This window comes from Diadema antillarum, unplaced genomic scaffold, assembly GCF_040938485.1.
Source record: "Diadema antillarum isolate AM-2024a unplaced genomic scaffold, OU_Dant_1.0 seq00000853_RagTag, whole genome shotgun sequence".
Classification (NCBI taxonomy): Eukaryota; Metazoa; Echinodermata; class Echinoidea; order Diadematoida; family Diadematidae; genus Diadema; species Diadema antillarum.
The window spans coordinates 302,730-329,386 of record NW_027271724.1 but is presented as its reverse complement, the minus strand read 5'-3'; the positions used below and the strand labels follow the sequence as shown (position 1 = coordinate 329,386).

At 37.7% G+C, this 26,657-nt stretch overlaps 1 protein-coding gene across 1 annotated transcript in view; it reads left to right on the top strand.

Moving 5' to 3' along the window:
* The window catches only part of LOC139740395 (ATP-binding cassette sub-family C member 5-like), a 50,054-nt gene that overhangs the window by 443 nt on the left and 22,954 nt on the right, over nt 1–26,657 (top strand). The window contains exons 2-8 of the mRNA XM_071650987.1: nt 15,685–15,809; nt 17,459–17,533; nt 19,053–19,127; nt 22,277–22,469; nt 24,254–24,412; nt 25,233–25,380; nt 26,217–26,450. Of these exons, the coding sequence (XP_071507088.1) occupies nt 15,695–15,809; nt 17,459–17,533; nt 19,053–19,127; nt 22,277–22,469; nt 24,254–24,412; nt 25,233–25,380; nt 26,217–26,450 (999 nt within the window). The 5' untranslated portion in view covers nt 15,685–15,694. The remainder of the gene's footprint in view (nt 1–15,684; nt 15,810–17,458; nt 17,534–19,052; nt 19,128–22,276; nt 22,470–24,253; nt 24,413–25,232; nt 25,381–26,216; nt 26,451–26,657) is intronic.

Here is a 26,657-nt window from a genome sequence, read left to right as displayed (position 1 = left end):
CAACCTTGGCAACTTTCAACTCAAAAGTTTATGGTTTCCAAGGAAAATAAAAAGTAAACTGTGGCTGGGAAGGTTCAACAACATGACTGGTGGCGGGCAAATACTATTCACCAAGCTTCAATTCCGCTTAAGGTTCATTAGAGAGTATTAGAAGAACAATAGATTATGGTCGTTGCAGTTGGGGATATAACAATATTCATGCTTGCTTGATTTTCGGTCAAGTGCCGTCAGTTATATGTTTCGGCGCGCAGACTTAAGATACTGGTTATATCAGGGGAGCCACCTCCCTGGTTATATTAAGCATTGTTGATCATAATACGTAGCGAGGCTGGCGAAAGTTGTGCGTTTAGATCTGAGTAAAATAGTTATTTCTTTTTTTTTTGGGGGGGGGGGGGTTAGCCGTCCAATTCTTTTATTACTAACTCAGACTGTAGAATGATTTAAGACGGAAAATTGAGACAGAGAGGGTGTATATCATCCTGTAAGCAAGTATAAATTGTCTGTCAGAAAATGAGTACAGTCTTATTGCCAGTGCCTTCCCGTGTTTTCTCTTATCATGACAGTGATTCGAGATCATTTTTGTTTTTACATTTTTGTTTTGTGTGTGCGTGTGCTTTTTGTTATTTTTGTTAAGTAAGTTGTCGTTTTCTTGGAATAAGTCCATGATAAAATTGACTGTTGATAGTAATTCTGTGGTTCTGCAGCGCGTGTATTGATTGCTGATGGAAAGCCGCTGTGAAACATGAGTTGAAGCGGAAAGCAGTCTGAGCTGGTGTATCGATGCACGGCTGGGGTTGTAAACATAAGTGGGAGGAGAACGCATAGCGGTGTGTCGGTGAACGCTAGCTGTATGGATATCAATTATGATTTCCGAGCAAGCCGTCTTCCACTTTAGTACACTAAAGCGTTGGCAATTAGTGGGCATGAGTTGCATTGGCCACAGTCCATTCATACATTACTTTTTAATGTTTATATCGTACAAATATATCCAGGTCTAATGCTTGCATGCGGCTTGGTATGGTGCAGTCTGTAGAGGCGGTCTTGATCTCACACTCTATGATGTGTTCTTGCATCATCTTATGTGTAGAAGGCCTATACAGTGATGTAGCACAAACATATAGGAACGGCTTCACCCCATATAGCACCTCCAGGGTTCCACTACGTGTACATGTATAGGCCTAATACTCTACCTTTACAGGCGTATAGCCTATGATATAAGAATACCGGTAGTATTACGCAAAGTAAGGACAAAATCGGAGATTACCATTACGCTACTAAACCAAGCGCCAAAAAGTCGTTTCCTCACATTATTAGGGTGTGTATCATAATTTTACCACTACAGCCATTCGGTCCACTTCGACATTTTGCCTTTATTTGCATGACTTGAATCAATAATTTGTTCGTTTCCCAGTAAAACTCAGCTAGTCTCAGTGTGTTTAATAGGGTGTGTGTGTGTGTCTGTGTGTCTGTGTGCGTGTGTGTGTGTGTGTGTGTGTGTGTGCATTTTGTATATGATCAAACCATCCGTTTTTAGGTATCAAAGCCCATGATGAATAAACACCCGACTATTAAACTTAGCACACAGGTGCACGTCCTTTTATTAATTGATCGATTTGATTGATTAGTTAATTACTTTATTGTCCGCAGTGGAATTCTTCGTAAATCGGAAATTACAAGGAAATGATCATTACAAACACACATTCATCCCAGTGCTGCCATACACAACACATACCCCCAACACACACACACACACACACACACACACACACACACACACACCTGAACATGAACATGTGTATGCCATGCATAGATATGTGTGAAATGAATTCCTGATTCCTCAAAACTCTTTGTCTGTTTATATCAAAGCATGACGGATATCTGCAATCAAAGTTGAATATATTCTTTGTCATATATCAAATTGGACTACAGGCAAATGAAATAAAACAGGGGCTGGAAAGAGTTTCTGTGATAAAATGCGTCATCACATACTATTGGAAAACATAACATTCTTTTCCACGTGTATTCCATGTATTGACTGTTCGTGACAATGCTTGCTAAAGCAAGGGCAAGAACACACTGGAGTCATAACATGATAGCACAGCTATCACTGAGCCCAAGGAAGAATATTTCCTTTTTTTAGAGACAAGTAGTTCCTAGACTTTTGCGTCCCTTCTGTGAGGCTTCTGAGTGATTATTCAAAGTCAGATTCTCTTTCTGCGATGTAATGTCGAATCAGGAAATCCTTATAATTCTTATACTTCTTGAGCCTACTACCGTACGTACGTGTGAACGCGGAAGTTAAAAAAACAACAACAACAAAACGCTGTACAAGGGTTAATCGAATCGAAGTTTCAGCTCAAGTACTGCATGCGAAGTTTTGAGAGCAAGAGTTTTACGGAGAAATTGACGAAACCATGAGGTTTAGGTTTTCATTCCGCCCCACTCAAGGAATTCATTTGAGATTAATTTTGCTGGGGGAGGGGCAGACAGAATGAGGAAATTAGTGGCATCAACTAAAGCCGATTTTCTCGTTTTTGCACGCTTTCGAATCACGAGTAATCCGCAGTCATGAATCTTTGTTCTAAGGCTACAGGTGACCTGCAAACTGTACATCATTCTAATACTGAAGATATACGGTGTACAGTATTGTTTTCTTGCCTCGAATTTGTAATCGAAAGTTTCACAAATCAGAGAAAGATTATGGCGCAATAGTAAGGGAAAGAGTGGTTTTAATAGTTTCCGGGATTTTTATACCTATAGATTCCATTTAAGACAGAGGTCACTTCGTTCTGATAGACTAATGACACGTACAGTTATATTGTCTTTTTATTACCACTTTAAATGACTGTCGCAGTTACATTGTGATGACAGTTTTTATTGTGCCTTGATAGCCACTTTGGCACTTTGACTGTCACAGATACATGGATTCATTGCATGGATAAAGAAAAAAAATAAATCTTGTAGCCAGCTCTCAGCGTAATGGTGGTACATATTAGTATACTCAGTATAGCGGTAACACATAATACTCAGTAACGGTAACATATAGGAGGGTGCATGATATCTAGTATATTGTAGGAGGTACTCTTCGTAGATACAGCCATCCATTTATGCACAGCCAGTGGCAACATCGCGGTACATAGGTGAAAATGTCCTTACATGCAACTGTACCAAACGCCACCCGAAATATCGTCAGAAAAACTCAGAGTAATACCGCATTCTAGATTCAATTCTTCGTCTACATCATAACCCTCTTGAATAGCGACTCGCACAATCATGAATAAGTTTCTGTTTGCTTGTTTGTTTGTGGGTTAGTTAGTTTGTTTGTTTGTTTTTATGATCGGATACGGTATTTCTTGGGTTTTTCTTATATTCCATGGCAAAAAAGCACGATAAGTTTACATATCCATTTCGTATTGCAGTCTCTGTTCCCCACCCAAGCCCCAAAATATAAAACTCAACAAACACGATCACATATCACAGATTATATTGTATAGGAAGACAGCGATTATTAGTCAATCTAAGAGCCGAGAACACATGGATTGACATAAAGTAAAACAAAACGTGCGATAAATGCAAGACAGGGAAGCTATATGGTATGCTCGTTGCCCTTTTGCTCTTCGGTGTAACCATGACATTGTCACACTATTCATATTTTTTACATTTTCCACACTTTTACAAAGTCGGTAGAATACAATGGACGAATATCATATAAACGAAATTCAGATGCAACGTTTGTTGAAATTGCAAATCATATCCTTTCTTGGGGGAAAAATAGGAAACCAAGTTCCGTCGTTTACAGTGATGGGACAAAGCCAAATAGGCCGAATGCCCACCTCCGCACGAACTGCTTCCGATTACATTGGATTAAGGTCTCGATCGTGTATCCCAGTATCAGAAAAGTCGAGGAAATGGGGGTGGGGGCAGGGGCAGGGGCAGGGGGAAAGCAGTCGATTTGATTTTCATTTCACAATTCCCCCCCCCCCCCATTTCTTGATAGTCAATAATATGATCTGATAACACGTTAATGGCATACTTTAAATGATAGAGCAAACTTGTGTGACGAACGGATGTAGAATAAAATTTATTTCAATTTCACTTCGATTCCAATCGAACACATGTGATTACAGTGTGATGGAATAGATTACCGGCGTGTGAAATAATGCGTCGGTGAATTCATATGCAAAGCATATACGTTTATAAACGTAATCCTGTACAGATGAAAGCGATTGGAAGTACAAATATGTGCCAAAGGGATACACTCTACGAGTCTTGTCGTAATAGGTGAATACATTGTAACAAAAGTAAGAAAACGGAATGTGACTATGGAAACAATACAACTAATGATATTAGTTGTACGATTTATTATACAATAAAATTATCGATATGCATATTATAAATATTGAGACATTAAGTAGACAATCAAAACAGAGTTGCAATTCAGGTATAAAATTATTTTTAATATCCATATATGGAATGAAACCATGAAATGAAAAATGAAAGATGTTCTTTAATCTTGAAGGCTTGAAGCAATTATAAGCTCTAAAGTCCCTTGATTCGAATGTTTATCACGTGATCACTTGACCTTGGGCTTCTGCTCCCTAATAGGACTATTTCCGATCATGTAAACGGCTCCCGGATATCAGAGGAAATCTAGTGGAACATCTTGTGCGTGATTGTGCAGAACCGAAGCGCTTGCCTATCGACGCCCATTCCAGCGATGTATATTTTGGTTGGGATAAGAATATACAACATATCTGCAGCCAGATTGTCATGAGAGGTAATTTAAAAAATGTACGATATATTACATTTGATGCATATTTGTAGGTCAGTTGTATCATATAACATCCGACCACATGAAAATAAAAAGAATGAAATAGAACTTAAAATATAAGGAGATATCACTATGTTTTTCGATAAACAGTAACTGTATAGAACGGTTTAGTCTGGAACATTTTTATTATAATCGTTGTTCACATTTTGTGTATTTAACAATACTTAATATTGATTATACTATTTCAAATACATTGATTGTTTCTATCCCTAACTCACAGTTTAGAACTATTTTGAATCATTAATGCATGGGTTTTTATTTCATCTGCAAATGGTAAATTATGCCTTTAAAATGTAACTCGCTCTTACAAGCCATCCTGCAAACCATCACGACATACTTTGTTTGTTTTGTTTTTGTTCTACACTCACACTTTAATGTCTTTGTTTTTGACCAGCTTTAGGATATCATGTATGAAACTTTAGCTCAAACTATGTAAACTGTAAGTAGAAGAGGAAAGATGTGTAAGACATTTTACAATTTCCGTCGATTGTCGATGATCTTCTGCTGTTGCTGCTGCTGCTATGTTGTTCGACAATCTATATGCCAGTTGCAATGTTTTGGAATATAGCTAACTCAAATTGCCCCCATGACCTGGGAACGCAACCCTTGCAGATTGTCCTCCCACGAGCCAGGCACCTACGGGTCATACGGCCCAGGAGCTCCTTAGGTAAATAAATGAGTCCGACAGTATGCAAATACGGCCCATGAGTCCAACACCAGGCCCAAACAAAAAAAAAAGGCACATCAGTCCGACACTATAGGCAAACAAGGCCCTTGAGAGAGACATTTTTTTTTCGCCAAGTGACGGACCCGTGGGCCTTCTTTGCGTAGTGTCGAGCTCGAAAGCTGTATGATTCGTGAGTCTCGGTCTCGTGACGTGCACTCGTGAATATTGCCATTGATTGTCATTCGTATTGTCGAATGCTATCATACATAATAAAGGTCTATATCATTTATCTTTTATTGTGAAGTCGGAGAAATTAATTTTGCACAGAATTGCACACATTTGGAAAGAAAGGCATAATATGTTATGCATATGAATACTTCTCTCAGTGATTATTGCAGATTGCTGCATTGGTTGTTTATATAAAAATGAAAGCAGCTTCCAATATCAAAACCATAGATTTTATAAGACAGGGGAGTCATTTCCTTTTGCGCTCACACAGTCATGATTGATAATATTGCGAAAGAAAGAAAAAAATCAGCTGTAGCAGGTCGACTGCAGGACAGGCTATTATAGTATTATTACAAAGTGTATCCGGCCATTACACGATCAGCACGTGTCCTTAGGTCCCAACTTGTTTTGTCTTCTATAGTTCATCAAGGGAAGGTTCACCGGTCGTCACGTGAGAGACTCGCTGGATCGATCCGTCATCGCTACGGAATAATAACTCTGTATACAGTCATTTTTGTTGAAAGTGTGCAAAGAGCCCTCCGATTCTTTTAATGATACTAGTAGTAATTCAGGGGCGGATCCAGGAATTCTGTAAAGGGGGGGGGGGGGGGGCTTGACTAATATTTCTGGTGCCACTTCCGGGTTTCATTTCATTTTTTTTCTTTTTATTTTCTTTGTTTTTAACGAAAATTAAAGGGGGGGGGCGTGCGCCGGTTGCGCCCCCCTCTGGATCCGCCACTGGAATGGTAATAATGGTAATACTGATGATGATGATAATGATGATGGTATTAATAATAATAGTGATAATAATAATAATAATAATAATAATAATTCAATTCAATTCAATCAAAGTTTATTTCATTTTTCGACAAAACATATAAGTTACACTTCTTTTGACAACAGAGAATAAGGTAAACAGAACACTATGTATCAAAAAGAATGTACAACAATTGAGAACCTTATAGTAATTATACATTGTAGTAAAAAAGAAACAGAAGTGATCGAAATGAAGTACATGTATAACTTTGCTTAAAGTGCGAAATAATAGTGATAATAGTGATAATAATGATGATGATAATGATAATTATTATTATTATCATCATAGTGATTATTATTGTCATTATCATTATCATTGTCATCATCATTAATACGAATAAAAATACCAATAAAATGATACATTTTATGGTATTCTCTAAAAAGGTTCTGCTCTACCAGAGGGCCCTGTTATGTTTATCACCGTAGCGTTGCCAGATACCCAGTTATACACCTGGGCCGAGAGCAAATTTTGGGTAAAAATCTATTCACATTTTTGAAATCTGCCATTTTACGTGATCGTATGATTGCTCCTATTACTCTTGTCATTTAATTGATGAGAAAGTGAAAAACGCAGCACACGATTCACACAATGAAAAATCATTGGTCCCCATTTGGAAGACCATGCAGCACTTTAATGGTGTAGCTGAAATTGGGGTTAACCAACCATTATGATAGTCTTGTACAGATGAAAAATGAAAAGGAAAGAGTTAAGCTGCAACGAAACGACAGGAACATCCGGGGACACGTGGTTGTACGTTGGGTAGCAAGAATGTTGAGGGTTGTACTTTCGACTGCGAATAAAACAGATTCTTGTGATCCATTATACTATATAGATGTATTTTTCTTGCCTTTATATTAGGTAATGAACGCTGTCGGAAACTTAAAATGGTTGACGAACGTTGAATTCCTCTAGACGTAGGCCTCCTTAGTCAAGAAATTCGCTGTTCATACACCTCTTTGAAGAACCACAAGCAAGACATCCCATGCAAATTTAGCGAGAAAGGTTATTTTTGTGAAGACATTGAATCTTGGCCAAAATCCACGATCCAAGGGAGAAAACGCCGAATAAACCTAGCAGGAAAAAAAAGAATGAAACTGATAGAAGTTTACAGTTTCATTTACTACTTGTTTTACTAGATGTCTTAGGACGTACCGGGTCGTATAATTACATGCCTGACACAGTTTCAGAACAATTTCTTTCTCTTTTTGCCGGCCTAGGCAACAGGGTCACTGGATGAGTATTGTGCCATAGAACTGTCCTGGATCTGGATCATAACCATCAAAACCTAATCATCGACTCCTTTGGCCATCAACAAACGGCATGTAATGTACACCTAGAACATTCATCAAATACGTGCATTATTTTCGGGTAATAGAGCTGAAAGAGCTGAAAATAGAGGTAATAATAGGTAATAGGTAATAGAGCTGAAAATAAAGTTGAACATTGAACATTGAACAAAGTAAACCAAACAGACCAAACAAAACAAAACAAAAAATGCTAGCAAAGCAATTAGTCCTTATCAGCGGAGGTAACCGAATTGGTAAGCCTGGAACTACTAGTACCTGGTCTGATGGTTTATCGGTATGTTTTAGTAAGATCCAAAATGTCTTTATACAGACGATATTGCTTTAAATATCAATGTCTCAGAGTTTTCAACAAATTCACCAGACTATGATTATAATAATGATAGCAATAATGATAATGTTATTATCTATTCATTTATCAATCTATTAATCTGTGTATTCCCATGAACATCTAAATACATAGGGAAAGTAACCTGATTATTCATCCCAGTCATTTATTTCACGGTGTGATGTACGTCAGAAAGCGTAGCGGGCTGTATGTTTTGTTTTATTTTCTAATTTAAGGAGTGCCATGTCAATGTTTGCAGCGATATCACGTGATCCGTGAAGAGCAAGAGTGAGTGTTTGCTGATGGGCATGGTCCATACTCGCTGCTTCCCTATGGAATTTACAGCCTTTGTTTGGGTTTTTTATTTTCTTGAACATAGCTCTTTTAAAGTGCAGATTCGATTTAGCTTTATCGTTTCAGGGAAAGTTTACAATCGGAGTTGTAAAGGTTTCATTAATCTATAGGAACAAAATATAAAAGTGCGGGGATTTTAAGTTTCGCAGTAATGTTCTATCATAAGAGTTATATTACTTTAACCATAAGCAAGTAAGATCGATGATTTCGTCAGCTCAAGACTCGTTAACCTACATGTAAGTATGAACGATATACATTGCTTTTTTTTCACACAGAACAAAAGATAAAGACCTACTATTCATTGAATATTTGAATGTAAGAAAGACTCAAGTGCATTAGCGAGAATTAAATTAATGTTAAATAAAAAGAGCAAATGAAATAGTATTACAAGTATTTTTGGTGTTTCGGTTATTTGAATGCTATATGAATATGAGTTGAAATATTAAAAAGTTATTTGACTGATTGGATAGCTATATTTTCAATACTTTGCAAGGGGTCTCAAAAGATGATAGCCAAATTTGGACTTTGGCCGTTCGTATTCAGTTGTTTCCTAAACATCCTTTTTTTTTTTAATTATGTGACCAATAATCTAGCAATGGTGGCTTTTAAGTGGAGAAAAGGTTATACAATAGTAGTTGCAAAAATAACAGAAATTTTATGAATTCTTTGTGCGCAGACGTTTTGTTGAAGCGCCATGAGCACCGAAAGGTGGACCTATAAGCTATATAAGTAGTCACTATTATTATTATTATTATTATTATTATTATTATTATTATTATTATTATCATTATTATTATTATCATTATTATAATTATTATTATCATCATCATCATCATCACCATCATCATCATCATCATTATCAACAATTTGTGAGGAGACTGTAAATTTCAAGCTCTACTTTTTAGCAGTTCCTTTCATTTCCATCGATTTTGATATTATAAGCGATATATTGATATATTATAAGTATTACTTTGTCATAAAAATCACAATGTCTATAATATTATTGTATTTTAGTTCACAGTACTTTCCTTGATTACAAGTGTCGTTTTGTGTAATTACGTGTAATCAAATTGTATTTTGTGTAATTACGTGTAATCAAATTGTATTTTAGTTCACAGTACTTTCCTTGATTACAAGTGTCGTTTTGTGTAATTACGTGTAATAAAATGTTTACTTGGACTCGCATTTTTGTAACAAATTATAAATAAATGAAAATGAAATAGACTTTACCCTATTCACAAGCGTCAACTTGAGCCTTTAAAGGGGATGGCTAGTAACTGATCAGTGGGAAACAGTGGGAATGCTGGGGGATGATTGTTCCCATTCTTGTGGGATTCATTTAAAAGTACATTATATATCTATTGTTGTGAGAAAATTATTTGCTTCAGAATGGTCTCATATTCAAGTAATGTGCAGTTTAATGCCCCGTCACTGACCAGGCACGCTAACCTGGAAACATTAAACTGCACATTACTTGAATATGAGACCATTAACTCTGAATCAAACAATTTTCACGCAACAATAGACATATAATATACTCTTAAATGAATCCCACAAGGATTGGAACAATCATCCCCCAGCATTCCAACTGTTTCCCACTGATCAGTTACTAGCCATCGCCTTTAAACATGAGCCGGGGATGATCGGAGATCAAAGATCACATCACCCAACTACAACAAACGGAGCTGACCTATTCATCATCTCACGTTCATTCTAGACAGCTAAACAAAGGAGACGCTATATAGGTACACGTAAAGTGTTGTACAGTCTTTTCACTTCACTATGTTCTATTTACCTCATTCCCTGTTACCAAAAGAAGTGAAACATATGTTTTGTCGAAAAATGAAATAAACTTTGAATTGAATTGAATTGAATAAAACGAATGAATAGGCAGTCTACACAAATGTCATTATTAGAGGACAACCAGAATTACGAAGCACTTCGTTTCCTAAAATCCTTTTAGTTTATATTGCGAGCTAAGATGTTATTTCGTTACATGACGATAATAAAGATTTTGCTGTCACCTCATTATCAGCTCATTATCAACTAATCACAGCTGAATAAAGGCTCAATTGAATAATTATAATTTATTTTCCTACTATTTCTTATAGGTAAAACCCTGTGGAATCAATTTATGTAAAAGTATTGTAAAAAAAAATCATTATCACCCATATCAGACATCTGAGCTGTGGTTCTACGAATTTGTATTCACCTCGTTTTTACTCACTAGAATTGTATTTCCCTCGTCTTCGACTCGGGCAATACAATATTCTAATTCAGGCAATAAATGTCGTATCCCCATCAAGACCAGTTCATATTATACCAATATATCATTACTGTAGCAGCAGTAGAAGTAGTAGTCGTAGTGCAAGAAGTAGAAATAGACGTACGTACTAGTAATGGTATAGTTAAAAATATTGTCAACATTATTATCATCTTGATCATATGATGTAATCATAATCATACAGATGTGCAATCACAGTTATGTTAATACTGCATTGCCACAGAAATGAAGACGGAGTTATACACAGCTATTCCACTGGTCATAATATCATAATATAACGAGCCCATATCCAGTGCTGCTGGTATACCACACACACGTGTGACTGCTAGCTCACCAATGACATCTTTGTTTCAGGGTGCATTTTAAGCGTACGGTACCAGTAAGGTTTGATCAAGGGGAATATCACATTTCATGGCGGCCATGACTACGTTGATTATGATGTCATAATCGCTGTTCGGTGACGTGGGTAACACTAATATTCTTTCATTCTATGCGTCATCTATACCTTTAGTGAGAATTGGAATTGCCTCTTATTAAAATCTTCTTTGTTGTGCGTATGCATGATCTCGATTCTCGAATCTCGAATCTTTCCTTTCATAAAACTACATGTACATGTATCTACCTTTTCTTTTTCTCTTCTTCAGCTTTCTGCTTTTTGCGGGTATAGTGTTTTCAGCTTATCAATAATAGCCTTTAATCCAGACTGTTCGTTGACACTCGTCCTCACTGGAAGCACTGTTCCCCTGTGAGCATTTTTGAGATTTACACAAACACCAGTGACTTGAAAATATAGGAACCTCCAGTTGGGAGTACAAAAGAGTATAGGGCTACTTGAGAGTGTCTTGGTCAAAGGACGTAGTAATATAATGATTTCTGTATTCTGTTCCATTATTTTGTTTGAAGAATCGAATCGAATTGATTTCTAGTATTACCGAATTACACGACGGATTTTTGCATGAACAGGGGGATCCTTAAAAATTCATTGTTTCCTATGGGAAGCACTATATGCTCAGAATTACTTTCAATGACTTTATTAAAGGCAATGAAATTTATTTACCAAACAACAAACAATCATATCAATAACAAACATGAAATAGACAAAAGTTAAAGAACATTGTAGTTTGTAGAAGAGAACCAGCACTAGCAAGCAGACTTCTGTCGAGGTCAGTCCTCTCAACAATACAAATTATATGAATTATTTGCGATATTCACAGAAGTGATGTTAAGTTAATATATGATTATATCTTACGGGTTTTTATTGGGGAACACTTAGATATCATTCTATAAGAAGAGATATGTTCCTAATGACTTGCGAAGAGAGTCTTGTATCATAACCATGCCATGCTCAACTTTTAAATAATAATCAGACACATCGTGCTGCAAATTATGACTGATTAGGTCAAACATTACAGATCCAATTTCAAATTGGTATAATCTATAAATATGTAGGATTTGTAAATAATGAAATCAAGGGCCAATATACTCTCTCGGTCCTTTGAAAGCAAATTGCACGCACTTACCTTCTTTTGCAACAGGAATACAGATAGTATATAAATGAATGGTATGTATACCATCCCCAAAACTTCTAGTCCGTAAGTCATATTAAGGAGTGTCTCCCCAAATTTTTTTTTCAACTACAATGTATATCAAAATTAATCACATTCAATCGGTCATTAACTGCTGACATCGCTAATCCACACAACATGTGGCTTTTCCGACCCCTAACCTGCACTAGAGAAGAATTTGCTATATAACTGTATAATTGTACTTTTTTATTTTGTTTTTCTCTTATGTTCCGGTCATTGTTGTACCCGTGCTCCCCTTCTCAATCTTAAACTCGTTTTTAACTGGGACCTACGCTCAACAAGCTCGCTTTTAAGTAGGTTCCTTCAAATTTCTTTAGCATTCATTCACAGATTCCAAACTTAACAGATCGACCACTATTATGTTTTATATATTTGTAATATTCTATGTGTGTCATGTATTTCATTTAATTTTGTTATATTTGATGTATTTTTTCATCGAGAAATATGAAAATAAATTGAAATTGAAATTGAAATTGAAAAGTCACCCTAAAGCTGGATCCAGAGTAATGACTGCAATCATCATATTGAATTTTCGTTTTGAAGTATTTGATTGACTTAATTGTGCAAAGGTTATATCTCAGAAGAATTATGTTATGATTAAATCATATAATATTGCACTTATCACATCATCATGGCATATTATGCCATCTTGACAATTATTATTGTAATGTGTTCTTTTGGTAGATCCTGATGACGGCCATGATAGACCGGAAGCTTGATTAAAGGGAAATGTAGAGAGCTCAAACTTAATTTCTTCAACACTGTTGGTTAGTTTGTTTATCGTGCGTTACTTTACTCTTCCATTTCATTCCTAGGAGTGTTTACTCCGCTAAAACCCCACGCTTAGGCCATAAAAAACTCATTTCACTACACGTCAATCGTCTTCTACATTGTTTATGTTAATCCATACCGCTTGCATGCCACGAATATAATGATGTAGTGTGTTTGCTTCAGGAATTGTCATTTTCAGGTTGATCCTATGACCTTAACGTGACCTTTAACCCTGTTTAACCTTTTAACCCTCACCCGCTGCTAGACAGAGCCTCGCCCTTGATGGCTTCTACCTGTAAGAATTATTCACGATCTCAATCATTACAAACAAAAGATGGGTGTTGCCCCCTTGCTGTCATGTTAATGAGCTCTGACAAAAAAAAAACAACAACTATTTTCACCCCTCCCCCCCAAAAAAAAAAAATAAAATAAAATAAAATAAAAATAGCAAAAACAGTCAGGAGTTGTTTTGCTCTCCTAAAAACACGCCTGAATAACACGAAAAGAACTGGTACCCACATTTTGGAAAGGAATATAATGGTTTTCCCTAACTGCGAGGCAAATTATGACATCAAGACCAAGGATGAAGATTAGGAGACGGGTTTATAGAGAGATCTATATCCGGCGAAATAATCTAGTTGGTATATACAGTAGCTCTAATAGTTGATACCTTTCACGCCTAGTACACAAAATTTGATTATGATTGATATATCTTCTTCTCCCTCTCTCCCTCTCTTTCGCACACACTCACAAGCACACGCACGCGCACACACAAACACTCACATACACACACACACACACACACACACTCACATACACACACACACACACACACCCGCTCTCCCTTTTTTATCTATCACCAGTATCAGCGACTCCCTCCCCCCCCCCAAAAAAAAGTCTTATTCTGTGATACAACCCGTATCTTTGCCAATTCGAGTACTCTCCAGATATTCTAAAGCACGGCGCCCATGCATAATCGGATAGTTCGCTCTTAACCGGGTGTAAGGTCAAATGATATGAGACAGATACCCAGCCATATGTTAGTTGCACTCTTGCCGATAACACCGCATGGGCAGTCGAGCATTTAATACACTGGATGGACATTTGTACCTCTGCATCTGCATCAAAGCCAGATTATCTCTCTCTCTCTCCTCTGATTGATGAGGCAAACGGATAGGTGCACGAGTTAATTGTCTAACGATCAGTTCGATCCACAACTTCTTGTTCTCATCCCATCTCCTCTATGGCCCTGTTGAGTAGTTTGTAACTGGTAAGTAGCCTAGATACGCGAGCTATCATTTCGACTTTTACGTTCGCTTACGGACGTGCCTGTATGACCTCCAATTCATCAGCTAGTGAAACTGATTACTAATTAGTAGCTGAACTCCGGTTACATTCCATCTACAAAGTGTTGAGTGCGGGTATAAAGAGTAAGTCGAGTCGGTCTGGTATTACAAACCTCCGGCTGTTACATCATAAGCAAATGAGTGCTGACAGTTGCTTTGTATACACGAATTAGTGTATTCAGGTTCCCTTTCCACACTGGTGACTGGAAGTGAACAAAACTCCGGGTGGAGCTTGTACGACTTCTCGAGCTTGTATGAATTCCGAGTCGCACTCCGAGAAAGTGTTTTGTCTGTGGCGTTCAATTGACATCTTCAGTAGGAGATTGTTACAGTTGTTTCGAGTTCATGTAGTGTCTCTTCACGTTTGCGCTCAAAATATTTGGAAAGTGGAGGTCATCGGTGTCTATTACGCATCATCAGTATAATGTAGCCATGACATACGTGTATATATCAACAAAATGTGTTCATGTTTACCATCTCTGTAACGAACGTCGCGGATGTCAACAATTATTGGTCTTTTCTCTGCGATCAAGCATTGCTGTTTTGTTTGGCTTGGTTTGGTTCTATTTTTTTTTAGAGAAGAAGCTTTAAGGTGCATTCTTTAATATGGCTTCTCAACTGCTTATGTAATACGTGTGGAGCTTGCTTGCATAATTTTAGGCCTACATTTGATTTTCCTCACCCTTTCTCATGGACTGCGCGAAAATAATTCTACCTTCCCTAAGACCTTGGCAGACAATCATTTGTTCCCCTCGCATATATTCTGTATCCCGTCGTATGTATCACCCCATTGTTCATCTATGGATCGACCAAGACCCTAAATATCTACCGCAGAATATAAAGACAAGATGATTGTTAAGTACCAACAGCTAATCAGTCACTTCTCTACTCTCAGTCTGACCAGGGAGCTAGGTGGAAGAGACTCTTCCACCTCCCTGGTCTGACCTGCTGTGCTGATCTAACCAGGGAGGTTTTCTCTCACCTCCCTGATCTAACGCAGATCGTTGCTGTGTAGCATCCGTGTGTGTGGTGGATGGATGGATGGACGAAATGCTTGACACAGCCTTTAATTGTAAAAGCGTCCAGAGCTAGCGCGGATGTTTACATTAAAGCCGGTAAATTTACGTTCTTCTTCCCTCCTCACTTCTCCCTCGTTGCTCTTGATTAGGCACGACAAGATGGCGGATAGACCGGACGACCGTGATAATAAGGAGCGCGATGGCGAAGTGGCGCTTGTGAACACGAGGAGGCCTGACGCAGACGATAAAAACCATGAAACCGACAAGCAACCTGGTAAGAACGTCTTGGACATCAATCATGTTAGAAATTCCATACACCAGAAGGGATTGTTGTGTATTTTGTTGAATAGCTTGTGTGCAGATATAGATATCATAAATCAATTGTTGTTCTTTTGTTCCTGTAATTTCTAGTACCGTCTTTCTGCCCCGATGACGTAGTCTTTTGGCCTTATCTCCTTCAAAAACTCTAAACACCAGTAGTGCTTTTGAGTGTGACGAGTATTACCTGTTTCTTCTATAAAATTTGTATAGTTGCACCACGGAGCTACAACGCGCTTGGTTATTATTTCGCTAGACATGATTTTTGTCTGAAAATTGGTAATAGATATGGAGGGGTATTTGGTGTTTTTAAAATTTAGTAACCTCCACAAAACCGAAACGGACAACAGTATAGTTCAAGTGGATGATGGATTTTTATTCAACTTTTATGAAGTGCTAGAGCAATGAACACTAAAATTTACAATTGACAGATACACCGTCAAAACAACAGATATGCGGTCTGTGAGACCTGATTGGTTAAAAGCCACACAAGACCTCTCAAGTTTGAGATGTACAGCAACTCATATGCAGCTGTTGTGTTGCTAGGAAACTGAGTCTGCCGTCTCCACCTCCGTGTAAAAGGCGGGAACAGTCTCCCGCCGCAGCACATACAACCGCGATGACAGCTGGCTCGACTGTGGTACTTATCATGTTCCATGACGTGCTTGCTGATGAGCTCCGAAAGAGCCAAATACAGTGTACCTTATGTTCCCCTCCCCCCCCCCCCCCCGAAAAAAAAAATACAACGGGACCCTCCGTAATGATAACTTTAAAAACAGTGAATCAATCCAAATACAATTTCAGGGTATGAAACTATAACTGATTGCCCACATCTTACAGAAAACCCCATCCGATTTGCTTCAGTGGCCGAAGAGAAATGAGGAGTTTTGTGGAGCATGTCTGGAATCCCTTCCCTCCGAACTCTGTCCATTGCGTTCACAAGAGCATCCAAGTGCTGAAGAATCAGACCCATGACATGCTTTACAACAATCCACATTTCTCTGTGAACATTTAACCAAAATGAATGGGGTTTTCTGCAAAATGCAGCAAAGATATTATATTCTAAGACCTTGAAGTAGTATTTGGACAGTTTAAACATATTGGGAGTTATCAATGCGAAAATCCGATTTTTTTTTGTGGGGGGGGGGGGGGGACATACTGTACTGTATTATTTGCACGATAGCGCATACCATACAGTATACGCAACTTGCTAGCGTAGTAACAGTCCCCATTTAAAAAGGAAAACAATTATATTGCCTCTTGTGTCACCTTTGATGTATGATTAAATACCAGTATATCATTTGTCACTTAGTATCATCCAGAAGCTATTGAGTAGTTCGTGAACAATGGGCACTTGATTTACGAAACTAATTGTCAGTGGATTTCTTATATAATACTTACATGTAGCGGTTACTGTGTCAGGAAAACTGCAGTCATTATTGGCACGTCAGACCATACGGTTTAGAATTGATCATCCCATTAATTGCTAGGTGATGACATCGTAAATCAGCCGAATGTAAACTCAGTGTTTAACAGAAAAACACACAAAAAGAATGCTTTCACCTAACCAATTCCGTTTGTTGTTGTTTTTTTTTTTCCTTGCAGCTGACTCGGCGAATGTTGAGCTAATCGGTATGAGGAGAGTAGATTCTGCAGAGAATCTCTCGAAGCATAAGCAAGGTAAATTTGAAAAGGAATATATTCTTGGATATAGGGAACAATCGCAACCATAATGGTACTATTTGTCACTTTGTATCGCTGTCGATACTATATATACTGAATTTACAAATATGTTACTTTTCAGTGATCTCTGGATGTATGTTACAAATACAACACTGTATGATTTGTGTGGAAACTGAAAAAAAAAATGAAATCAATGAAATTAAATGAAATGAAATGATACACAACCCTTCTTCGCGATCGAGAAATCATACAGACATGTTTTCTACCCGTTTGTCGTAGCGCCTCTCATGTGTTAAACAGTTACCATAAATGTGTCCCATTAATTTTCTGCTGAGTGTCCCCTCGTGGCGTGAACCATACTGTCACAAGGGTTAATCATTAGCAAAGAGTACTGGCGCGCACACGGACGACCTAGCTCAAGTGCTGTATTTAGCACCATGTGAGTGTTCCGTCCTTCGTTTTCAAACCATGGATAGCAGAGTTATGTTTTCCTCTACCAAACATCCTTTTTATATCATATTCTAACAAGGCCGAGATGCTCCTTGAAGGCAAAACATGGACTAAAATATCTAAAAACAGGAGAAAAAATAGGGGACGAGCAAGAAGACAAGACAGTTTTCTTTTGCACCACTTACTCAACCATTTCGTAAAACCTTATTATGGGTGGCAGTCATAGTAATGATGAGATGATGATAATGATATACCTAGACCCTGTTGCATAAGAAGATGATGTCAAACATAAAGTCTGGTATCAGCCAATCAGAACTGAGTATTCAGAAACCTATGTTTGATATTCTGACTTATGTTTGATCTGAACATATTTGCAACAGGACCCAGGCATCATATGTTGCCAATTTGAAATCTTGCCAATTTTTTTTTTTAAAGATATCCAGTTGCAAGGAGCAAAAGCTGTCAGAGGTTAAAAAATCTCCCAAAAAAAAGTCAGAAGTGCAAAGCACAGCGATATATTTTGCTACATTCTGTTGAAAGAAGTGAAAATAAAACCTTTGAATTGAATTAATAAGAATCTTACGTAATATCAGATCAAATATTGTGATTCTATGTGATATTTCGTTACCTCTGACATTTTCACTTTCGATATGACACCAACCCATAGTAGACACTATGACAGAAAGAAGGTTGATCACATCGAAAGAGAAAATTAGCTGATCAATTACACCCATTACCAAACACATAAAGCTGATTCATAGTAGGGCGCATCAAATTTCTACCGAACCCAGTAAATTAATTTGATCAGTGTAGATACGAGCTGACTGCATACAATTAGCTCTCAACCAATCACATTGCAGATATTTCTTCGTTCTTTGAATAATTACCTATAGTGAAACTGATAATTGCTGGTGATGATAAAAGGGATGAAATGCTTGCTGTTGACGTTATCTTTGTATTTTTTTCGGGGGTGGGGGGAGAAGGGGAATAGGAAAGCACAGATTCTTTCCACTTTCTATATCTCAAATTAGTCTCAAGCTTGCATATCATGATTTCTTCTGATTAGATCCTGATGTCCAGCTCGTGGGAATGAGAAGACTAGATTCAACAGATCACATCCCGACCACAGAAGAGCAAGCAGGTAAACCAGATACACAATTTTGGCGTCACTATGGTGATAAACACAGCGATACTAGTCACAGTAGACTTTGAATAAATTTTGCCGTATACAGGCGACTCCCGGTAGTCTTCGGGACCGGCAGTTTTCTTCCATTACATCGAACTTTCGTTATGTCGGAACAGTAATTTATATAAAGAAATATATAGGTGATACTTCTGGGGCATTCATTTTCTTTTCTCTTTTACTTCGTTGTAACGAAAATTTCGTTATAAATGTGTTCGTTTTAACGGGGTGCACTGAATTTAGTTCTGTTGCAATGACAGTTTACATACATTTTGCTTTTATATTTTATTTTTGTGTATTTACCTACATGTACATTACAATGAAATCTAAGATTAACGTTTAACATTTATTTACTCCATGGTCTGTACTAAGTGTGACAGACACGGTAAGAAAACAAAACAGTGAGTTATTACAGAGACAGAAAAAAGGGTGTAATGAGGGGACGCGAGTAGCTGTATAGGTAATATATATAGTGGGTTCTCTCTCTCTCTCTCTTTCTTTCTATCTCTCTCTCCCTCTCTCCCTGCCTTCCTCCCTCTCCCGCCGTCTCTCTGCCCCCCCCCCCCCCTCTTTCCCATCCCCTTTCTCTCTCTTTTTTCTCATATTTTATTCTACTGGAGAAGAAAGTCAATTTTCACCACCTGTTACCATTATACCTGCGCCTTTACTACCAGGAATTTTCTCTGTCCGGTTTTACACTGACGTCACGGAATTTCTTTGAATAGATTCTGCCAACTCATTAGCCGGGTTCACACGTACAAAATAGCGGGATGACGATCGCGATGCAAATCTCGAGATTTGTATCCCGCTAATTGGTGTACGTGTGAACCCGGCTATTGCTTTTGACGTTCTCCTGAAGATGATGCAAAATTGAATACCTTAATGTCCAACTCAATTCAATATTCAATTCAATTCAATTCAGTTCAAATTCAATGTAAGAAATACCTAAGTCTATGTGAGTAAATTTTGAGAAAATAAAATACTAATATATTCTACTTTCGGTTATGAGAATGACATGAATACTAATTGAAATGTTAAATAGTCATTTTAAATGGATATATATATATATATATATATATATATATATGCATTGATACTTCGCTAGAGATATCCAAGGATGAAAGCCCAATTTAGACCTGGTGCATTGATATAATCAGGTATTCAATTTTTTAAACGATATTGTAACCAAAGAAACAGACGAAAAGAAAGTGTTTCACTGTTGTACAATACCAAAGTAAGGAGGTATACCTCCTTGCTATAGTCAAAGAGATTTGATACTTCATTGCCAGAGCCTCTAAGGGCAGAGTTTGTAGACAAGAGGGTGATTTAGAAGGACTGTAACTTGCTGTTTGTGGGTATACCAGGCATTGAGTTTGCTGAGAATTACTGTATGCTTCGGAGACAACCTGTTAAGATGACACGCTCGCGATTGTTCTACCGTAACACTCATAACAACACTGACATTAAATTTCCAAGATGATTTGCTTTTAGGGCAGATTTTCACGAATATTGTGAGTCACTGACAACTTTTCTATGGCAGTGAAATCCTTGCATCTGACTGGGTGACAGCAAATTTGTCAGTGAAAATCACTTTAAGTGCTAGGTTGTAATTCGGGTAGTTCAGTAGGTATGATTGCGACAAGATGATTTTTTTTATCTTCCCTTCTCAACATTTTTTTTTTCAGCGATATTGGGTTTCAGGATCCTGACTGGATTTTAGCATATATTATAAAACAATCAACTCGTCAGGAGATCTCGTGCTGATGTCAATACCTACCAGCTAATCCCTAAAATTACTCATATTTCGCCTAATTGACTGTTGTGTTTTCTTCCGCCTGTCTGCCACGCTTAGCGCAGAAGACCGAGTAAATTCAAGTTTATAGACGCAAGCCTTAACTTTGACTGTGATTTATATCCTTATTTTTTTGGGGAGGATGATAAATATGAAAAGACAAAATGTAAAATCAAAATGTCATGCACAGTGACATTGTAACCACATTACGCAATCAAGTGAAACGACTTCATAGCAAAGTACTTTTATTCTATACCATAACAACTCAGATCTTCTTGCCAACAAAAGAAAAAAAAATAGCAACTGACAAAGAATAAGAAATGGAGTTCACTGGTGCGGTGGCTTTAAATAACGATGTAAGATCAGAAACATCTTAATGGAAGAGTGAAAGAAGACAAATAGTTAATTAGTATGTCTGCTTCTAGTTTGCGCACGTGAGTGTGTGTTGCGTGTGTATCTTTAAGTATATTGGCTCTACTTTCAAATATTTTGCAATATGTAAGTGAACAATGTATTTTTGTTGTTTGCATCTTGTTGAGACTAGATAGATTGTCGGTTACCATTATTTTTGTCATCAGCATCAATGATAGATCTTTTGTTTGTCGCCAAAGTGTTCACAGACAAAGAGAATGTATTCCCAGAAACACTGATAGATAGATCGATAGATAAGTAGGTAAATGAATAGATAAATAGAATTAGAGATAAATTGTAAAGATAAATGATAGATACAGATTGAGGGATGGATAACTCGATAGGTATGTAGGCAGGTAGATAGATAGATAGATAGATAGATAGATAGATAGATAGATAGATAGATAGATAGATAGACAGACAGATAGATAGAGGTAGATAGATAGATGGATAGATAGATAGATAGATAGATAGATAGATAGGTAAATAGATAGATAGATAAATATAAGTATAATATACATAGAGAGATAGCGAGAGATATACAGATTTACGATGGTGAGAGATGTGTATTTGTTTGTGAGTTTGTTCTCCTCACGCGTATTGTTACGACTGTTTAAGATAGTCAAGATGCCTTTCTAAACACCCTTACCATAATATGAAACGCTCCTTTATAGAAAAACTCCATTTCCCCATCTCCCCACCCCTCCCTCACCCCTTCTCCCTGTCCCTCCTTATCTTTTATTCTACATTTTGATGTAATTTTGTGATCTATTTATTCAATATCTGTAAGATGTCTGTTTCTGCTGGAAATTGAAAATTAATGAATTTAAATATACGGATTGTATTAATACGGAAATAAAAAAACAGCAAAAACTCTCTCTTTCTCTGCTCTGAACCCCGTCAGCTCTGGGGAACTCGACAGCTGCCGTGACATTCGCTGCGATGGGCGAGCCGACGGTGCTCGGGGCGAGATCTCGGTACGGCGAGGAGGACGACGATCAGGACGACCATAAAGACTACCTCAAGTACGGCTCGAGCTCGGGCTTCAAGTATGGACCGAGCATGAAACTCTTCATTCCAGTCAGACTAAAACCAACGTAAGTCAGAGATTAATGATCAATGTAAAAGTGGAAATACCATTTAATGTCCAAGTTGACTTAAAGAGGCATCGCGATACAATCATTGTTGAAATCTCAATCATTTTTGGGAGTATGAATTATGCTTGTATAATATCATATATATTGAAAATTGTATTTATTCATATGTGTATACTGTATGTACATGAATATATGTATGTATGTATGTATGTATGTAGATATTCCTATGTGTATATACCAACAACAACAAAAAATCCTGTATGGACAATAAATGAATCTGAATCACGATCATGTTCCGATGCGGATGTTTAAACATTGTCTGCCTAGATAATCTATGCCACGGCCAGTAAAAAACAAAACAAAAAGAAATACATGTAGCTCTTATCGCCCTGAAGAACACTTTCCGTGAGGAAAACATAATAATAAAATAAAGTGTGCATGCAAGTGTGTACCAACACCACGCCAGCAAAAGTCTGTTTGTTGTGGTTTTTGTTTTGCTTTTGTTTTTGTTTTTTCATTATCCGGTGAGGATGATTGAGAGGTCATGCTCCGGTCATATTGTTTGGGCATGTGCAGTTCCGAGGTATAAAATGTGTCGCTTGCTTCCGAATGAGGATTTTTGCGGATGTTTAAAGAGAATCACATTTTTGCATTGCAAACACTGATACTTTTGTGTGAAGAGGTTTTCTGTCCAGGCTATACATCTGATATCAGGTCTAGACGACAATCGCAAAGTCGTCTTTTTTATAACAACCACAAACCCAAAATATCTCGTTACTTTGTTATCATTTCTGTACTTCCTCCTCCACCATAACCTAATGCTGTTTATACAATGGATATTGGCACAGTCTAAACATGATAAGCTCACTTGTGAACTTGAATCCGTGGAGTGATGTTGGTCTTTGACCCTTACATAGAGAGTACAACAACAACAGCATCATCAACAACAAAATATGATAACTTATACCCCTGAATCTGTGGCATTCACAATCTTGACACGATGTGATATAATTGCGAATTCAGCGTTCTTTATAGTCTAACACCCATTATGACATGGCAATATGTTTTGTGATCTCATTCTCATTAAGAATTCATATAGTGTAATAATTTGTGTCATGTTCCTTTCTTGATCATACCTTCTCTCCTACCAAAATGGTATTTTTCTCATTGTGCTTAATTACTATGTTTTTTACATATTTCTGTCACAATTTTCAACGGGAGTACACATCATTTTACACAGAATATTAGTGCGCTATGTGCCGAATTTATCTTACCCTGTGTCACATTATGGAAAGGTGTTTCCCCAAACGTTTAAGCACAAACAAGTGTCACAAAAGTCAACGATGCCGTGGCTTTGGTGATTTGTTTTCGCAATGTTATGTCTTTTCATTTAAATGTAAGATGTGCTCTATGTGAATTGACTTTGTTGTTACAATATTCGTAAAATGTCGAGTTCCCCGCCTGTCTTTTCTGCCTACTTACAAAGAACGTCCACCCTTCCCCCTGTTGCGATTTGTGTCTTTTCAATTTTGTTTGTTCTTTGTTTTTTGTTTCTTTGTTGAGGGTCTACTTTGCCACTGAGAAGTCAATGTGTCAGCTTATTTCCTTATCCATATCTTCAAGAACTTTTCCCTTCAAGATAACCGCTCTGAATATATTCCATTTGTATAATTATATTTCTCTTTCTCAATACATTTGTTCTGTGATTTTTAAGCGAGATAGATTGGAAATCATTAATCATGCTAATTCTCCACCGATAACCGTTTGTGTCGTGATTGTCTTAGAAAGGAGCAATACTCTCCGTTGGACCACACGGGGCTGATCTCATTCGTCTGGTTGTCATGGCTCTCACCGCTCTTCTATAAGGCGAGGAAGAGGGCGTTGGAATACGTCGACCTCTGGACGATGTCGGATTACGACAGAGGCGATTACAACGGGGACCGGTGAGACTACGAAAACGATGATGACGACGAGATGATGAGTAGGATGACGATGATAATGAGTGGGATAAGGATGATGATGACGATGATGACGATGAAGACGATGATGACGATGATGACGATGATGACGATGATGACGATGACGATGATGACGATGATGATGATGATGATGATGATGATGAAGATCATGATGATGATGGTGATGATGATGATAATGAGGAGGATGGTGACAACAAAAACAGCTATGAATATGCTCGCTGATAATGACACCGAGTTCAATTATGATAAACATGATGATACTGATGGTGATGAAAAAATAACCGTTTTGATATCACGATGGTCACGACGCTGCAATAATAATGATCTGGGATATCGTCCATGGTGAAGCCCGAAATATACGTTATTAGTCACTAAAAAAGTTATATTATATTGATCATTGCTTTTGCACACGTTAAAAAAAAAATGAAAATCTCTTCCTAGTTGTATTGGAAATGTGACAAATGTTTCGAGACTGAACACTTGGCTGATGTCGATGCAAAGTTAGCATATATCAGAACATATCAGAGTATATCGGAAGCTTTTGCGGCGCAGAAGAAATAGATTTTGAGCTTTGTATATTGATATCATTATTATTGTTGTTGTTATTATTATATTAAGTCGGAATTTCCGGATAATCATTGCTTAAAATTTACCCTTCTCAATTGGCGTCAATTGCAGTTGAATATGTACGGCCTATTCATAATTCTGATGTGATTTTCTGCTCGGTTCAACTACACGATAGCTGTACATGCCATAAACTTGACGAGGTGTGTCTTTATTGCAGATTCGAGAAATTCTGGCAGGAAGAAGTGGACAAGAAGGGCGAAGAGGGCGCTTCTCTAGCCAGTGTCGCCTTCCGGTTCGTCCGGACGCGACAGATTTTCTCCATCTTCGTCCTCGTCCTCGCAACCATGAGTTCCTTCGTGATCTCGGTAAGTGCGTTGACCCGTCGAGACGGAGGCGACCCTTTGTTGTTGTTGCCGCGTGCCAGTCTGTTATCAAACAGGGGAATTCCCTTTTGTATCCCACGTGACTTCGTTAAGTGGAGTAAAACTGAAACTATCAGAAGGGTGAATTTTCTGGTAGGGTTATCATGTATATAGCGTAGTAGATTCAGTTTGAAAGTCTGGTTATCTAGAAGGGTAACTTTCTTTAAGATACCAATACTGAAAAATGCTCAGAAAACGACTTTTCGACTTTTTCATGGCAACCAATGCCGTAAAAATGAACAAAGAAAAATAAACTGGACAAAATAAAGAAGATATAAATTCGCGATAGAGGGAAGAAGTGGAAGCCATTTTTTTTTAACCAACCGAAGGGGCAGAGAAACTCGAAATTTTAGCAATACCTTACCAACTACAAAAACAAATTTACAGTTTGAAGTCACAATTGTGTGGGGGTAGGGCTTGGAAAAGTAAGCGAACAAACAAATTGAATAACAGTTAGCTACACAATGTATGATATCTCGTCAGATTGTGTGCATGCCTTTACAGCAAATAATGTTCTTTACAACCATAGGGCTTGTCCTAGGCTGCGTGTGTACAAACTGGACCAAAAGTATCGGTATTGCAATGTATCGTAAGAACAAGACATTTTGAGTGGATTTAGTAGTTCGTCACCAGATCTACAGGGAAAACATATACGTAAATTCATACACATCAATGAGTAGAAATGATCTTTTGAAGATATTTATGTAAGTCCGATAATATTATTATCATCTGCACGACACGGTCTACGATCACGAGCGCTCTGTATGCTTCGATTTCAGGCCGTGCTCGTTCAGAGGTTACTTCGCTACGTGGAGCGGGAAGACGACGACCTCGTCGAGGGACTCCTACTCGTTCTCGGCATCTTTCTGCTCAGTATGATCAGGATCAGCGGCGATGTCTTCTTCTGGGCGTACTGCTGCCGGACAGCCACACGGCTGCGGAGCGGGACGCTCACCCTTGCGTTCCGTAGGCTGGCTAATCTCCGCAGTCTAAAGGATCACAGTGTTGGAGAGGTAAATATTAGGATTACTTGAGCAACCTGGTCACAATTTGCAGAAACATTCATTATATTTTTCTTTCTGCCGTAAAATTATCATTATCACCATGCAACGTGGGGAAACCATGTGATAGGAAATTGGCTCGACTCAACAGAAATATTGGAAATCCGCGATATGAATTGTGTAAAGCTTTTCAATATTTTAATTTCAATTTTTATTTTC